The sequence below is a fragment of the Budorcas taxicolor genome, chromosome 17 (genome assembly GCF_023091745.1).
Source record: "Budorcas taxicolor isolate Tak-1 chromosome 17, Takin1.1, whole genome shotgun sequence".
NCBI classification, from domain to species: domain Eukaryota; kingdom Metazoa; phylum Chordata; class Mammalia; order Artiodactyla; family Bovidae; genus Budorcas; species Budorcas taxicolor.
The window spans coordinates 69,459,178-69,476,938 of NC_068926.1; the positions used below are offsets into that span (position 1 = coordinate 69,459,178).

Here is a 17,761-nt window from a genome sequence, read left to right on the forward strand (position 1 = left end):
ACCAGGCTGAAGGTCGGCTGGATCACAGTGGGTGGGGGCGGGGTGGGGGACACTGGGAATTCCCGAGAGACTCGGCTCCGCGGACCGCTGTGTGTGGCTCTTCCCCGACGGCTGTCCCTGCCAGGGCTCACTCTCTATTTCTGATTTTCCCTCCAAAGGCGGTAGAGCCAACCCGGACAGCTGACGCTGTCAGAACGGAGACCACCCCCCGCCCCAGCCCCGCTCCAGCCCTGCCCATCCCTCTCCCCAGCTGCCTCCAGCTGGCCCTGGGGCGCATCCCTGCTGAGCCCCTACTTGTGGAGAATGGGGCTTCCCTGCTTTTCCGGCCTGAGCAGTGCTCTCTGCAGCTGGGGCTCAGGCACACCCCTCCAAACCAGGGTCAGGCGTGGATGCGCCCTAGGATGCGGGGACCTGGTCGGGAAGGACACAAGGGCAGCTTCTGCAGGCAGAACCTTCCCTCCTGGACACCGACTCATCCTCAGGGTTCTCTCCGTGAACAGGGGATGCGGTGTCCACCAGGATCTTCCTGTGATCCACACACTGGGGGTCCCCTTCCTGCTGGGCCGCTGAGCCAGTAGGGCCCACAAGGAGCTGAGACAGCGAGGTGAGGTGAGGTGGGAGGCTCTCGGTAGTGCCCTCCAGCACCGCTCTGCCTGGAAGGGCAGGGACAGGGCAGGGTGCTGAGGGGTCGGAGAGCTCGGGCACAGGGGCGGCGGGGTCTTCACTGCAGTGGGGACTGTCTTGAGTCCTCGAGACCCTGAATCTTCTCCTCAGAGGCCTTGTCGGGCAGCAGCACCTCTACGGTGTAGCTGATCTTCTTGGCGTGTATCAGGCTGTAGGTGTTGTCGAAGCGCAGGACGTCTGCAGAGACAGAGGAGGAAGCAGGCAAAGCGAGCCCGGCATACCTGCACACCCGGGTGCCCTTGGGAAGGGGCTGCCCAGGACCGTGGGTGGGGCAGGCCGGTCAGCCACGGCCTGGCTCCCAGCCCATGCCTCCCGACTATCTCCTTGGCTGATGCTTGTGCTAACCACAGGAGTCACAGTAACCGCCAGCATGCATCAGCCCGTCTCTGGGCATCACGTCAGGGCTCACAGCTCCCTGAATCCTCAAAGTGGCCCCACGGGAAGTACAATCATAGCCACGTTACGGATAAGGAAACGGGCTTACGGAGGTTGATGAGACCTGATGATTCCAGAGCAAGGGAGGGGAGGGACTGGGATTCCCTTATCCTGATGTTCCAACCCAGAGGGGATCCCTACTTTCCCCATCAGTCACTTTCTCGTGTCTTTAAAAATATTTTTTTTTTAAATATTTTTATTTTACTTATTTGGCTGCACCAGGTCTTAGCAGTGGCATGGGAAGACTTTTCTGTGGCATGTAGGATCTAGTTCACCGATCAGAGATCGAATCCAGGCCTCCTGCACTGGGAACGCAGAGTCTCAGCCACTGGACCACCTAGGAGGTCCCTAAAATTTTTATTATTTAAAAAAAAAAAAACTTCTGGGTCGTGCTGTGCAGCATGTGGGATCCTAGTTTGTCAACCAGGGGGACAACAAGATCCTATTTCCGGGCTGTGCGCTCAGACAGGCATGGCGGCCCTCTCATACCTGGGCATCGTTGGGAGGGGCCCGGAGCCCAGGCAGGTGGTGGGCTGTGACCTCTGCATTGGAAGTGCAGAGTCCTAACCAGGAAATCCCTCTTATGTCTCTTTTAGAGGCATTTTGTTCACCGCCAAGGTCCAACATGAGTCTGGATCTGATGAGTCATCCGGGGTTCTGTCTGCACCCTTCTAATCTCTGCTTTGCACAGAAAAGTGAACTGAGCATGCCTGGCTCATACACTCAGTCGTGTCTGACTCTTTGTGACGCCATGGACTGTAGCCCGCCAGGCTCCTCTGTCCAAGGGATCTCCCAGGCAAGAATACTGGAGTGGGTTGCCATTTCCTCCTCCAAGGGATCCTCCCGACCCAGGAATCAAACCCATCCCACGCCTCCTTCATTGGCAGGTGGATTCTTTACCACTAGCGCCACCTGAGAAGCCCTGGTTGAGCCCATTCTCCTTCTCCAGGGACCATCAACCTTGTGCTGTTCCCCGCAGAGGTGGGAGGTCAGCGATAGCCCTGGGCAACACCGCTTCTGCCAAAACCGACGAGCCCAAGAGGCCTAGGAATGGGGGACAGACACCTGGAAGGGTCATCTCCTCGGGTGGTCCACGCAGGTGGGCAGCCTGGGAGCCCTGATGCTGAGCCCATGGCTGTTTTCCAGCTGTCTGTCATTTAGCCTGTCGAGTGCGATGAAGGGTCTTCCCAGGAGCTGAGTCCACGGGGCTGCCAACCCTGCGCTCCACCACACCTCTCTGCTCTTGTACCCACACCTGGGAGCCTCTCCTCAGATCCAACACCTGAAGCTGATGCCCCGGCGTCCAGGGTATCTAGGGGCTTGCACAGACCCCCACACCCACCCCGAGAGCTGGAAAGAGGAGCAAACAGAGGGGCCAGACCGGCAAGAGATGTCAGATCATTTCTCCGCCATGAGGAGGAAAGCGACCCCAGCGAACCCTGTAGCTCTTACGGACGCCGGCTTCCGTGCAGGTGAGGCTCCCGTCCTCCGGCACCATGTGGGCATTGTAGCGCTGGCTGGCCAGCACCTCCGTCATCTCTCCGGCCCGCTGCCGCTCCCCCATCTTGGTCTTCAGGAAAACCCCGAAGCCGATGTCCCCTCCATCCGACGCGAACTGCCACCTGCAGGGGACAGGGCCCCACTGACCGCCACCTGCCTGGGCTCCGGGCCCCTCCTGACCGTGCCCAGGTGCGTGTGTCGTGGGGGGGGGTGCCATGCCCACCTGAGCACACAGCCCGGGAACAGGATCTCGTTGTCCACCTGCAGGGAGGAGCCTCGGCCCACGGTCGCCTGGTGGTCATACTGCACCCTCACGTGGTTGCACAGGTAGTAATGCTGGGGCACGTCGCCCCCGTAGTTGATCTGTGGGCGAGGGTGGTGAGCGGGCACCGCACCACGGCCATCTCCCCTTCCTCCCCGTCCTCTGAGCACCGGACCTTGGTCAGGCACTTGGGGTTGCCGTCGGGGTCAGTCATGGTCCCCCCGAACTCCACGGGCAGCTGGTCAGGGCTGATGAACTTAGGCAACTCTTGCTTCCAGTTGCCTGTGGGGACAAAAGTGGGGCTCTGTGGGGGGGTCAGGGGCTCAACAGAGGGCAGTGGGGCCAAGCCCAGGGAGAGACCTGATGTGTCCTACACGGCTCCCCTGGGCACCAACTCCTGAGAACACCCAGGAGCTCCGCATGGCCACCCAGGCCATCGTCTAGGGCCCGAAGCCTCGAATGAATGTGCAAAGTTCACTGAGGGTCGGGCCAAGGTCAGGGCCTGAGTAAACAGGAGGAGCTACAGAGAAATGGAGCCTCTGGCATCAGCCTCTGCTTCCAGGCAGATGCAGAGGCGTCACAGCTGGGAGGCCGGGTCACTCACCTCCCATAATCACCATCTTCCTTCGGGTCTCCTCACCCATGAACGACTTGACCAAGTTGAAGGCCACGGGGAACAGCTTGGGGGCTGGAACACACAAACTCCCTTGAGAAGCTGGACCGGAGAGGACCTGGATACACAGGTCACAGCCAAAGGCATGGGTGGGACTGGGTTGGAGAGACCCAGATGCTGCCACTTCCTGCCGTGAGACCTTCAGCTGCCCCCTCAGCCTCTCCGAGGCTTAGCACTCCTAGCTGAGAAGTGGAGATCAAAAGAAACAGTATGTGGCTGCCTCCTCTTCCCCTGTGGTAGGGCATCAGCAATGTTGATTCCCCAGGGGCGCCTCTTCCTTTCCACACTCTCAGCTTGCCCACGTTGCCTTGGCACCCTCTTGGGTGCAAGTAGGGGGCATCTGCACTCGACCTCATGTTCCAGCAGGATGACTCAAGCTTGCTGGGTGCTTTCTATGGGCCAGGCTCTGTGCTACACTTTCCCCACAGACTATCTCATGTAACCTCACAGCTGTCTTATAGGGAAGGTGCCACTGTATCCCCATTTTACAGAATGGGAAAACTGAGGCTCAATGAGGTGGCATTGATTTGCTCCATAGACTTGATGGGAAGCCAGATCATCTGACCCTAGAACATGTGCAGCGAGCCCTTTGTCATGTAGCCGTTGCAGGCACGGACTCTTTCCACTCCATGGAGTCTCAGTCCACGGACTCTCTGATGCCAGTCCCCAACCAGGTCGGTAAAGAAAATTACAGTAAACATTTAGAGACATGGCGTATTTGACGTTGCTGCAGCACACGAGAGCGTGATTTTGTATATTCCAAAAGAATCAGCAAAGGACTGAGCTGAACAAACAAAGGCCCATTCTCCACCCAGGAGGGTTTGACAGTCCCAGGTCGGGGTGGCTTCCCCGCTGTCCCCCTCCCCCATTCCTCACCCTTCCCACCCCAGGAGGTCATCCCCATGGTGGGCTCACCTCGAACAACAATTAAATTCTTCATCGTCTCTGGATAATTTGCTTCCAGAATGGCAAAAAACTGTGGGGTCAAGAAGAGTCTGAGCGAGGCCAGCTTCCAACACCTCCAGCCCCCAGATTTCTGCGGCCCCTGATGCTGCTGAGATGCGAGCCCCCAAGAGCCCCCTCCCCCACCCCAGGAGCCCATCCTGTCCTCCCAGGGAGCATGGCTGTCATCCTCAGCGGAGCTCTTGTTCAGACTCTTTCTCCTTGGAGGCTGGATCCCCAGGTCAGCTTCACTGGCTGCTGTCTGGGGCCCCTGGGAAGTGACCCCGCCTCCATGGACCGGAAGCTGGTGTCGGCAGTGTGGCTCCCTGTTGGCTTGGAGCCAACGGCCAACCTCACCTGCTGGTAAACCTCCACTGCTGGCTTCCAGAGGTGTCTCAGGCTCAGCCCTTCCATGTCAAAGACCATCACGGCTGTGTCGACCCTCCTGCCCAGCTGCACAGGGCAGAGTAGGTACTTGGGTCAGATGACGGCTCCAGCCAGGAGATCCTGGGCAGAGAGTGCCCCCGAGGATCCCTCCCTCCACTGACCTGCCCCCTCCCCCAGCTGCCCACAGCATTTTCCAAACAGACAGAGCCCATCCAGGGTCTAAGGAGGTGCCACCTCTGAGCCTTAGCGTGGTGGCCCTCACACACTGCTCAACACTGTAGCCTGGAATGAGTTAACTGTAATTAAAGACATCATTTGTTCACTGGGCATCTTCACGTCTAGTAGTATCCTTGTCAGCCAGTGATGCAGCCCCACAGGTGAATCCAAGCCAGAACTGCTGCTGGGGGGCTGTGTGGCTTTGAAAGTGTTAGTCGCTCAGTCATGTCTGACTTTGAGCCCAGGGACTGCAGCCCGCCAGTCTCCTCTGTCCATGGACTTCTCCAGGCAGGAATACTGGAGTGGGTTGCCATTCTCCCCTCCAGGGGATCTTCCCAATCTAGGGATCGAACCTGGATCTCCCTGCATTGCAGGCAGATTCTTTACCATCTGAGCCACCAGGCCTTGGGTAGATTTTTAACCCCTCTGACCCTTACTTTTTTCCTCTGTAAGATGGGGATAATTCCAGGCCCTGAGAGATCAGCTGTGAGGATTCAACGAACCCAGGGTCCGGTGCTTGGCCAGCGCCTGTTTAACGGATACTAACTAGTGCCATCGTCACCTAGGGCAGGCACTAGTTTCCAATTGGAAACGTCTGTGAAGTGGGAGACCCTGCTTTGAGCCTATAAGTGAGCCATCTACATGAGAACACACAGGCACGACACACAGCATTAGGGAGTTCTCTCCTGCCTGCCACAAATCTCGGTGGAGGATCTGTTTTGTGCCCTGCTCTGTGCCAGATGCTGGGGATGCAGGCCCTGTCCTTGTGTGGAGTCCCATGGGGACACATATATATTAGCCATAATATCCCACAGTGCCATAACAGCTTTAGACACTTAGACTCACAAAACCAACCCGGCCACACTTGGCATTAGATTCCCTCTGAAGGCTAGTGACCAGGAAGCACAGAGTCAGGGGCCATGAGAAGCCCTGCAAAGGCAGGTGTGGTCCTTCTTGGCTTAGAAGCCCCGTGCCCCACATATTTTGGTAGTAACTCCCTAGAGGCACCAGGGATGTGCCTAGATTGAAGGGTCACCAGCTTTTGGGGATGCCCAAAGCAATGGGATTCACAGTTACACAATCAAGGGACATCTTTTCTGTAAGCAAAGCTGACCACACATTGTTCCCAGGGATCCAGGGGAACAGAGCTAGAGGATTCGTAGCACTAAGGTCAGCGTCTCACCCGAGGTCAGAGGGGAAGGGCTTTGGCCACCCTTGGTGTGCATCAGCAGAGAATGGTGCTCGTGTCAGACGCTCGTGCAAGTGTGATGGCAGGAGAAGCAGGCCAGGGAGGAGCGGGTGCCTCCCTCGCGGGCCCTGGTGCCAGCCTTTAGACAGATGGGACCCGCCATGTGCCCTCTGCCCACTCGCATACCTTCTGACTCTGCTGCTCACACTCGTGCAAAAGCAGCTCGCAGACCCTGATGCGCTTCCGGATCAGCTCCTGCTTGGAGGCTGATAGGAGGAGGCCCTTGGGGTCCATGGTCCCGATGATGTCGAACCACACGGGGCAGCCCTCGTAGTCGTAGCCGCACAGGCCGCCGGCGTCGTACCGCTGGACCACCTGGACACGGGGTGAGGTCCCGACTTGAAGCAGCCCGCCAGGCCAGGTCCCCACTCCCTCGGGCGGCTGGACGCGATGGGTGAGTTGAGGGGGCAGCAGTGGCCTGGGGGACCCCACGTGGGCTCACCTCTGAGGGCTTCCACTTGAGGATGTTGTCCAGGTCCTGTTGCTTGCGGAACTCCACATGCTGCGGAGGCACGGCTGGACTTGCAGACTGCCTGCCCCAGAGGTCACAGGCCACGCCCCTCTGCCCACGGACACCAGGATCCCGCCAGAGCCACCCCAGGAGCCACCAACATAGGACTGGGGGTGGGAACGCCAGGACAAGGGCTGCGGGGGACCCGCGTCTGAGGCAGAAAGGGATGGAGGGGGAAGGACTGGGCAAGAGTCCCTGGCCTCTGTCGATAATCCCTGGGGATAATTCCGGGGGTGCAACGTGTAGGAGACAGGATGCTCGTGAGCACGGGGTCTCACCTTACGGAGCATGTCCTCTGATCTCTGCAGGTCAAAGTTCCGGGCTGCAAGAAGAAGGAGTGGTAAGAGGAGGCTGGAGGCAGAATGCAGCTTAAGCTATTCTCTGACAGCTCATAAAGAGATAAGCTCCAGGGGCAAGGAAGGTACACCTTCCTGATGCTCCAGGAATACACTGGGAGTCTGGAATTTTTTTTTTTAAAGCAAGGATCTTTTTTCCTCTCGAAGACTGTGGAAGGCCCCTGATTTCATTTTCCAGGACTTAAAAAAAAAAAGATTTATTGAAGCATAGTTGATTTATAATGTCATATTAATTTCTGCTCTACAGCAAAGTGATCCAGTTATACATACATATATGTTCTTTTTCATAATGGTTTACTATAGGATACTGAATATAGTATCTAGTAGCAATGGCACCCCACTCCAGGACTCTTGCCTGGAAAATCCCATGGACGGAGGAGCCTGGTGGGCTGCAGCCCATGGGGTCGTGAAGAGCTGGACACGACTGAGTGACTTCACTTTCACTTTTCACTATCATGCACTGGAGAAGGAAATGGCAACCCACTCCAGTGTTCTTGCCTGGAGAATCCCAGGGACGGGGGAGCCTGGTGGGCTGCCGTCTCTGGGGTCACACAGAGTCAGACACGACTGAAGCGACTTAGGAGCAGCAGCAGCAGCAACGATTGCCAAGGCAACGATATTTATCACATTACATAGTCATATTCCTCAGAGTCAGACATGACTGAAGCTACTTAGCAGCAGCAGCAGCATATACTATCCAGGCCTTTATTTTTTAGATTTTTATTTATCTGGCTGTGCCGGGTCTTAGCAGCACACAGGCTTTTGAGTCTTTGTTGCAGCACGTGGGATACTTAGTTGTGGCGGCATGTAGCATCTAGTTTCCTGACCAGGGATCAAACCAGGGCCCCCTGCATTAAGAAAGAGCTCAGAGACTTAGCCACTGGACCACCAGAGAAATTCCTCCAGGCCTTTTAAACTTGTTCACTCTAGAGCTGATCTAGCCTGCAACCTTTAACATCCCCCGGGAAGCCGAGATGCCCCTGGTGTTAGGAGGGGTAAGAGCATGGGCTTTGGAGTCAGATTTGAGCTTAAACTCTAGTTTTGTCCTTTTATTTGCTGTGCAACCATGAGTAAGTCACTTACATTCTCTGAGCCTTAGTTTATCTGGGACTATCATTTTAAGAGTTATTCAAAGGATGTCATGAAGGACTTTTGTCTTATAAATAACATTTGAACCTTTTCTGAGGCCCTTTTCTGCATCGAGATAGCCATACAATTTCTTATCTTTAACTCCATTAATGTGTTCGATGACACTGATAGGTTCTCCTTTCTTGTCTTTTTTTTTGGGCTGCATGACTTGTGGGATTGTCCTGATGAGGGAGCGAACCAGTGCCCCCTGAAATGGAAGCTCTAAGTCTAACCACTGGACCACCAGGGAATTCCCTAGGCTTTCTGATGTTGAACACTTCTTGCATACCCAAGATAAACTCTCCCTGATACTATTGCATAATTTTAATACCTTCTTGGATTCTGTTATGCAATATTTTATTTAGACATCTTTACATCTACATTAGTAAGTGAAATGAGCCTAGAATTTCCTTTTATTGTCCTTAGCTAGCTTGGGAATCAAACGTGCCCAAGCCTCATAAAATAAATCTCACTCTTTCATATATTTGAAAACAACTCAAACCATTTGTATACCTAGAAATTAGCTGGTATTAAAACTGGAGGAATTCACCTGCAAAGCCATTTGTGGTCTGAGTTTGGAGGGGAGGGGACGTTTTTATTACCATTTAAATGTCTTTCATATTTACTGATCTGTTGAGGGCTTTCCTTGTCTTCTTCCAGGAATGTATCCATTTCATTTAAATTTTCAAATTTGTTAGTGCATAAATCATACCTGATATTCTTTTATTGACTTAAAAAAAAATCTGTGAGATGTCTCTAGGAGATTTTTCTGTTGAGAACCAGAGAGTGGTTTCTGGTCCTATAGACAGTGGTTTGGACACTGCTACTGGGTCCTCAAAACTTTTTTACTATGTGTCAGACTTGGAGTACTGGGCAGGCACAGTCCCTGCCCTCGTGGAGGTGGCATCCAAGAGGGAGAGATGGACCCAGACGAGGGATGGGGACAAAGGAAAACAAAGGAATCAGCCTCAGAGGGTCAGGAAAGCTCCTCCGCCTCCGGCTGAGCTCAGCCCTGGCCTTTGACCCTGTCTGGAGCCTGTGAGGCTGGGAGGAGAGCTGAGCTGAAGGCGGCGGGGCCGCAACAGCAGATCTGCGGCACTGTGAAGGGGAGGCGTCGGATGCCTGCACCCTCTTCCCATCTCAGGTCCTTTTCCTTCCCCTGACCCAGCCGCCTGCAGTGCATACGGTTTCACTCTTTTATCTAAGACCCACGAGGTACCTGAAAAGCTGATTTTTAAACCCAAAAAGATTCAAAGGAGGAGGAGAGAGGTCTGAGGCTGTATCAAGTGGCTTTAAGAAATCTACCGTCCCCAAAATGGTCCAGATGAACCTATTGGCAGAGCAGGAATAGAGGTGCAGATGTAAAGAATGGATGTGTGGACTCAGGGAGGAAGGGGAGGCTGCGGCAAACCGAGGGAGCAGCCCTGACACACAGGCTCGCTGTGTAAAGCAGACAGGATGCAGGATGGGGGTGGGTGCTCGGGGCCTGATGACCCAGAGGGGCGGGATGGGGGGGTGGATGCTCGGGCACCATGATGACCCAGAGGGGCGGGCGGGATGGGGGGTGGGTGCTCGGGGCCTGATGACCTAGAGGGGCAGACAGGATGCAGGATGGGGGGTGGGTGCTCGGGGCCCATGATGACCCAGAGGGGCGGGATGGGGGGTGGGTGCTCAGGGCCCTGTGATCACCTAGAGGGGCGAGAGGGAAGTGCAAGGGGAAGGGCATGTATGTATACATAGAACCGATTCACTTTGTTGTACAGCAGAAACTAACAGCATTGTAAAGCAATTATACTCCACATTAAAAAAAAAAAGAAAAGAAATCTACTGTTCCAACTCCTTTTTTAGCTTGGGTGGGGAAAAAGACATTAAAATGACATTAAAAATGAAATAGAAACTGCCTCAGCCAAGAGGGCCTAAAAAGACAGGACAAGAAAATGGAATGTGGTGTCCTGGATAGGATCCCAGAATGGAAAAAAACTAAGCAAGTCTAAATAAAACACAGATCTTAATTACTAATCACACAGCAATAATGGTTCATTAAAGGTCACAAACATACATATGAAAGCAAAGTGTTAACGCGCAGCATCTATGGGAACTTTCTGTACTATCTTCACAACTCTTCTGTAAATCTTTTTAGAATGGTTCTAAAAAATAAAGTTTGTTAAAAAAAAAAAAACAACCAATGATCAAATGAAACAGAACAGAAGGGAGGCCTTTCTCTGTGCAGGCTCTGTGTGCGCCCATGACCTCAGGTCTGACTCACAGCATCTTGAAGGTAGAGACCAGCATTACACAGGCCAGGAAACCGAGGCAGCTTGTATGGGCACCCAGCTAGCAATCACTGTTCTGTCTGATTCCAGCCTGGCTTCTGACTTCTCTCCTGGCTCAAGCTCAAAAGCCATCCCATGGGATATGCTGAGATGACATGAACTTGATCCCCTAAGTTCTAGGGTGGTTTCTGTCATTCTAACTAATCTGCACTACTGTGGCAATTCCTAGAGGAAATTCCTCCTCTGCCTTTAATTACACCCATTCTCTGAATGTTCACTCGGCACTTGGTGTCAGGTCCCTGAGAGAATGACACCTGAAGCCCTGTCTTCAAGGAACTGGAGACAGACCCAAGGGCAAGGCCTGAAGACAGTTCAGTGGTATTTACTCAAGACCTGGCCAGGCCTGTCATCCTGAGAACGTCCCAGGTGTTACCCCTAATCCCACCTCACCTTGTTGCCCACCCATGCCAGGCACTACACCCTCTGATTTAATTCATAACACCCTTGGGGAGGTGGCCTTATGCTCACTTTATGGATGAAGAAACTGAGGCGCCGTAGGATTTTTGTGCTGTGCTGATTCGGACGGGAACTGAGATTCCAGCCCACTCTTGAGGGTTGTCCCCCAAAGTCTCCCACCTGCTTTCCTGAAGCACCCTCCATTCCCTGCCACCCTGTCAGCCTCCAACGACCCCAGCTGGCCTCACCTCGGAGCCAGCGCAGGAGGAAGTGGTCATCAGCCTTGGGCAGTGTGGGGAGCAGGTCCTGAAGGTTGTCCCGGAACTGAGGGAGGGGATGAAATGGTCAGAGGGGCTCCCACAATCCCAACCCTGTCCCAGACCTTCCCAGCCTCAGTCTGCCGGTCAGTCCTGCCCAGGGACCCTGCAGAGTTAGCAGCACGTGCCCGGACCAGGTTGCGACCTGGGAATGGGCCAGCCCTCAGCCCACCATGGCAGGAAGAGTAGGATTCTTCTCAAACCTGAGGGGTTCTTTGTCCCACAAGACCCTTGTTCTGTAGGTTTGAGGGAGGGTTGTGCCATCTCTGTTTTTATAAACATCCCTGGTGAATCTGATGCAGGCCCACCAGAACATTCTGGAGACGTTGCCTGTATATTGCATCATGAGGGTCAGGACTTGGAAGCAAGTAGCTTAACCTTTCTGATACTCAGCTTCCTTGTCTATGAAGTGGGGATAATGATACATTTGTGCCCAGTCAAAGGATTTTGTAAAGGTAAAGGCTTTAGATTCAGGCCTGGCTTGCAGCAGGTGCCAGATACATGTGGGGCTCACAAACCAGGAGCCTCAAAAGAAACCCTTCTCCAGCATCTGAAACTGCCCTTTCACAGGCTTAAGGTGTGAGCCACGGCTGTGATTGGAGAAGGAAATGGCAACCCACTCCAGTATTCTTGCCTGGAGAATCCCATGGACAGAGAAGCCGGGTGGGTTACAGTCCATAGGGTCGCAAAGAGTCAGGCATGACTGATGGACGGAACAGCAACAGTTGCGATGCCCCCCTGTCCCCCGCTGTTGCCACCCTGAATTCACAGCTTCCGGCCTCTGGCCATCTGCAAACTGATTTTTTTTTTTTTTTTTGGCCATGCCACAGGGTTGTGGGATCTTAGTTCCCTGACTAGGGATTGAACCCAGGCCACAGCAGTGAGTCCTAACCACTGGATTGCCAAGGAATTCCTGGCAAACAGAATTAATGCTGTAGCACCTAAGACCTCCTCATGGTTAAGACACTACCAGGTGAGGCCCAGACTTCCCTGGTGGCTCAGACGGTAAAGCGTCTAAAATGCCTACAATGCCTACAATGCGGGAGACCGGGGTTCAATCCCTGGGTTGGGAAGATTTCTTGGAGAAGGAAATGGCAACCCACTCCAGTATTCTTGCCTGGAAAATCCATGGACGGAGGAGCCTGGAAGACTACAGTCCATGGGGTCCCAAAGAGTCAGACACGACTGAGTGACTTCACTTTCACTCTCAGAGGAGCCCCATAGGACTGTCTTGATAGCACCAATCCCCCCACCCCCATTTCCCTTTAATGAAAACATTAACAATAGGGAGAAGGCTTGCCGCCTGGGGATTCAGAAAGCCGCGGAGAGAAACCAAGCAAACAAAGGTTGCAATCTGGGCAGGAGACCTGGGTGGCTGTCTGCCCAAGGCTGCCTCAGTGCAAAAGGCAGGGCCACCCTCCTCCACCTCCCTCAAGGGACAGGGCTCGGTGGCCAGGCGCCGGCAGAGGTGGAGAGCGGGACTGAGTCGCAGAAAGGCCCAGAGAGCGGGGCTCCTGGCCCAGGTGGGTGCCCAGCTCCCTGGACAACCTGTGCGCTGGAGCCGACGGGTCCCCTTTCGCGGCTGTGCCCCGGGGGCTGCTCGGCCCCTGCCCCAGCCTCCCCCCTCCCAAGCTCCTCACCCGGGTCAGCGCCTCCTGCTGCTGGGGGCTCAGGTCCCCAACTCGGCCGCTCATGATGCCCTGAGCGCCGGTGTCCAGGACAGGTCTGCCCGCCCCGCCGCCCGGCCTGTTTTTGACGAGCGGGTCGGATGTTGATCCCGCCCCCACGGGCCAAAGAGCACCCCTCCTTCCAGCTTTGCGCCTCCGCTCAGGGCCTTTTCCCACAGTCGCGGAGGCACACCCTACCCGCGGCAGGGAGGTGACCCGCCCCAGGGAGGTGACCCGCCCCAGAGGGATCCCGGAGCACAGACTCCAGGCGGGGCTTGGGGGGCGGGGAGGGCCACCAGGCTCCTCCCACCTCCCGGCGACCTCGTCCCAGGGGCTCCCACAGGGTCCCACAGGGATAGGCAAGACAGGGGGGCATCAGAGACACGTGGGCAACTTTCAGGGATCATACCAGATCTCCTTCCCAACCAACTTAATAAATTTGGTTCACCTCCCTGGTGGTCGCGGGCCTTTCTGCCCGCCTGCCCCTGGTCTTGACCACAGGCTGGGGGCTTGTCAGTGCTCCCTAGCCCGTAGGAGCTCCGGGAAATGCAGAATGGTTTCAGCCTTCAAGACAGCCTGGAGGAGGGACTTCCCCGGTGCTCCAGTGGTTAAGAGTCCGCTCTGCCGATGCAGGGGGTGCCGGTTCCATCCCTGGTTGGGGAACTAGGATCCCACGTGCCCTGAGGTTTGGCAAAAAAAAAAAAAAAAAGATGGTCCGGAGGATTGCATAAGGCAACCTGGGATGGGCTCCTAATCATAGTTATTACTGTCAAGACTCACCAGAGCAATGACCTACCGGGGTAGAGAGCTAAAAATGCACCCTCTCCCTCCCTTCCTGAAGCACCCTCCTTTCCCTGCCACCCTGTCAGCCTCCAACGACCCCAGCTGGCCTCACCTCGGAGCCAGCGCGGGAGGAAGTGGTCATCAGCCTTGGGCAGTGTGGGGAGCCCCCTCCCCAGGGTGAGCTCCTCAGCCCAAAGCCTGGGACTGGGAGGTGACAGTGGGCAGATGGCAGCCCCGGGCGGGTGGTGGAGGGTTGGGAAGTCCAAGGTGCTGGGCAGCTGACACAGGTGTCCAGGGCGGCATCCGAGAGCCAGGCAGAGGTCACCAGGGATGGTGAGAAAACCCAGGTTGCCTGGGCAGGAATTTTTGAGGGAGAGGAGCAGGTGGGAGGTAAAGGTGAAGAGGGTGGTTAATCTGGTCACTGGAACCTTTACCCTCTGTCCTCACTTTTGGTTAAACCACGTTCTGCGCTTTGCTGGCCAACCTGGTGGCCTCCAGCCACGTGTGGCCAGGCATTGGGAACGTGGCTTGTCACTAGTACAAATGGAGATGAGCTGTAACTATGAAATGCACACCAGATTTTGAAGACAGCACTCCCCAAAATGAAAGAGTTCATTGATTAATTGTTATACAGATTACATGTTGAAGTAATTTTTTTGATATATTGGGTTAATATATTGTTAACATTAATTACACTATTTTTTTTCACTTTTTAATAATCTATAATTTTTTAAATTAATAAACTTATTTTTAAGGGCAGTTTTGGATTCACAGCAAAATTGAGCAGAAAGTAGTATAGAGAGCTCTCATATACTGCCCCCCCGTCCCCTCACCCCACAGCCTCCCCCACTGTGGACATCCCCCACCAGAAGGGACATTTATTACAATCAATGAGATTGGTGTTGTACATGCTATGGATTGGTCAATGTCTAATGACATATTCATCATCGTGGTATCATAGAGAGTAAATTCACAAGCTCACTACCCTAAAAATCCTCTGTGCCCTCTGCCTTCTCTGTTTTCACTTTTTCAAGAATGTGATGACCCGAAAATTTTAAATTACATGTGTGGCTCAACATTTGTGGCTTGCATTATATTTCATTTGGGCAGTACTGTCCTGGAGGGATTTTAAATCTTAAGGGGAAAAAAGAAAAAGAAATTACCAAAGGCTAAAAGAAAGTAAAAGCGACGCTTACCATGTTTCTAGAAGGGGATGGTCTGCACTTAAAAACAATGACAGAAGTCGCAAAGGGCAATCAATTGGTTTGCCTATATAAACATACAAAAATCTGTGAAACAAGCAATGGAATTAAGGCATTAAGTCAATATTGGCTAATGTGAATTTGGGAAAAAATAAAATGAGGCAGAAATTGATATCCTTATAAAGCAGGGGTCCCCAGCCTCTGAGATCTAATGCCTGATGATCTGAGGTGGAGCTGATGTAATAATAGTAGAAATCAAGGGCGCAATAAATGTACTGTGCTTGAATCATCCTGAAACCACCCCTCACCCCCTTGGGGTCTATGGAAAAATTGTCTTCCACAAAACTGCTCCCTGGTTCCAAAAGAGGCTGGGAAACGCCATTATAAAGAAGGCACACAAATTGATAAGAATGGCCAAAGGACACAAGGTGTCAGTTATCAGAAGACAGAATGTACAGAGGCAATAATCAAGTGGTTAGTGCTTAATCTCCAGGTCACCAAAGGAATATGTATACAAGCAATGATATGCTTTTTCCTCCAACAAATCAGCAACAAAACAAAATAAACACACACAAATACACAGACACAAAATCGCTTTAAAAACGATAATAAATTTCGTTATAAGTTGGTGAAATGGAGACATTCATATGTTGCTGGCAGGACTGCAACTCCATTTCAGCTTTTCTAGAAACTACGGACAATACCTATTGTTAGAATCCGTCGATCGTTTACCATGTTACCCAATAATAATCCTAACTAACAAAATGTTTCCAGCTTAAAGTTGTTTGTGGCTAATAGGAATACTGGAAACAATTTTTCGGAAAACCACTGTGCTTAATATGATGATGAAGACTTTATAACAACATGGGAAAAATACCGTGAAACAAGTTGGAGGAGGTAGGACCATGTGCCGGATGCCGCGCGGTGTGTGTGCTCACTGCAAAGTCGTGATCAACACTCTGCGACCCCATGGACTGTAGCCCACAAGACTCCTCTGTCCAGGGGATTCTCCAGGCCAGAATACTGGAGTGGGTTGCCATCTCCTCCTCCAGGGGACCTTCCCAGCCCAGGAATCGAACCCCGTGTCTCCTCCATTGCAGCGGATTCTGTACCACAGCACCACTTGGGAAGCCCTATGTTTCCAGAATGTAAAACAAAATCCACTAAATAGAAGAAAAGGCAGAGAAGAGAAGAGACTTGTCCCTAACTTCTCTCACTCCTTGGGAAGTCATATTTTTTAAATACCACAGGTAACAAGTCACCTCTAAAGAGAAGTCTTTATTTAACTAACACTTTCCCAGTGTTTTCTATGGGCCAAGCCCTGTTCTAAGGGCTTTGTAAATATTAGTTCAGGCTGTTTAATGGGTAATGAGAGCCACATTGGTAATTTTAATTTCTTTAAAATTTAAAGACTTAAATTTTAAACACATTAAATTAAAATTTGGACACATGAAAATTTTAATTGTAATAATATAGTTTAACATAATGCCTCTGAAGTATTATCATTTTGGTGTATAATCAATATGATTCATAAATGAAATCATTATTTAATCAATAAGTTAATAATGAGAGAAATCAAAGAACTAAAGAGCTTCTTGATGAAAGTGAAAGATGAGAGTTAAAAAGTTGGCTTAATGCTCAACATTCAGAAAACCAAGATCATGGCATTGAGTCCCATCACTTTACTTGATGGCAAATAGATTGGGAAACCATGGAAACAGTGACAGACTTTATTTTGGGGGGCTCCAAAATCACTGCAGATAGTGACTGCAGCCATGAAATTAAAAGACGCTTGCTCCTTGGAAGAAAAACTATGACCAACCTAGACAGCATATTAAAAGACAGAGACACTACTCTACCAACAAATGTCCATCTAGTCAAAGTTACGGTTTTTCCAGTAGTCATGTATGGATGTGAGAGTTGGACTATAAAGAAAGCTGAGCGCTGAAGAATTGATGTTTTGAACTGAGGTGTTGGAGAAGACTCTTGAGAATCCCTTGGACTGCAAGGAGATCCAGCCAGTCCATCCTAAAAGAAATCAGTACTGAATATTCATTGGAAGGGCTGATGCTGAAGCTCCAAAACTTTGGCCACCTGATGCGCAGAACTGACTTGTTGGAAAAGACCCTGATGCTGGGAAAGATTGAAGGCAGGAGGAGAAGGGGATGACAGAGGATGAGATGGTTGGATGGCATCACCGGCACAATGGACATGAGTTTGAGCAAGCTCTGGGCGTTGGTGATGGACAGGGAAGCCTGGTGTGCTGCAGTCCATGGGGTCACAAAGAGTCAGACACGACTGTGTGACTGAACTGAACTGATCGTGCATTCTTTTTTTTTGTATTAAGTCATTGAAGTCCAGCATTCATTTTGGGGAGCACATTTCAACCCCAACCAGCCTCATTTCAAACGCTGGACCAGCCACATGCCATGTTCTTCTGTTTGCTTGTCTTTACATTGCTGTTTGTTCATTTTCTTACTTTTGGCTGTGCTGGGCCTTCCTCGCCGAGGGGGCTTTTCTCTGGTTGCGGCGGGTGGGGCTGCTCTTCACTGCAGTGTGCGGTGGCCTCTCTTGGTGCTGAGCTCGGACTCCAGGGCGCAGGCTTCAAAGCAGTGGCGTGGGGGCTCAGTCATTGCTCTTCCCAGGCTCTAGAACATAGGCCCGGCTGCTCCGAGGCATAAGGGATCTTCCCGGATGGGGGATCAAACCCGTGTCTCCTG

At 52.5% G+C, this 17,761-nt stretch overlaps 1 protein-coding gene across 1 annotated transcript; it reads right to left on the minus strand.

Annotated features, from left to right (window-relative positions):
• Nucleotides 1–721: 721 nt before the first annotated feature.
• Nucleotides 722–13,083, minus strand: LOC128062171 (SEC14-like protein 4). Its single transcript, XM_052654531.1, has 12 exons — nt 13,030–13,083; nt 11,321–11,396; nt 7,138–7,181; nt 6,791–6,850; nt 6,475–6,663; nt 4,854–4,949; nt 4,470–4,530; nt 3,486–3,569; nt 3,057–3,163; nt 2,843–2,982; nt 2,572–2,741; nt 722–861 (listed from the first exon to the last, which is right to left on the minus strand). The coding sequence occupies exons 1-12, from the start codon at nt 13,081–13,083 to the stop codon at nt 722–724; spliced, it is 1,221 nt and encodes a 406-aa protein (XP_052510491.1).
• Between the last annotated feature and the right edge of the window lie 4,678 nt (nt 13,084–17,761).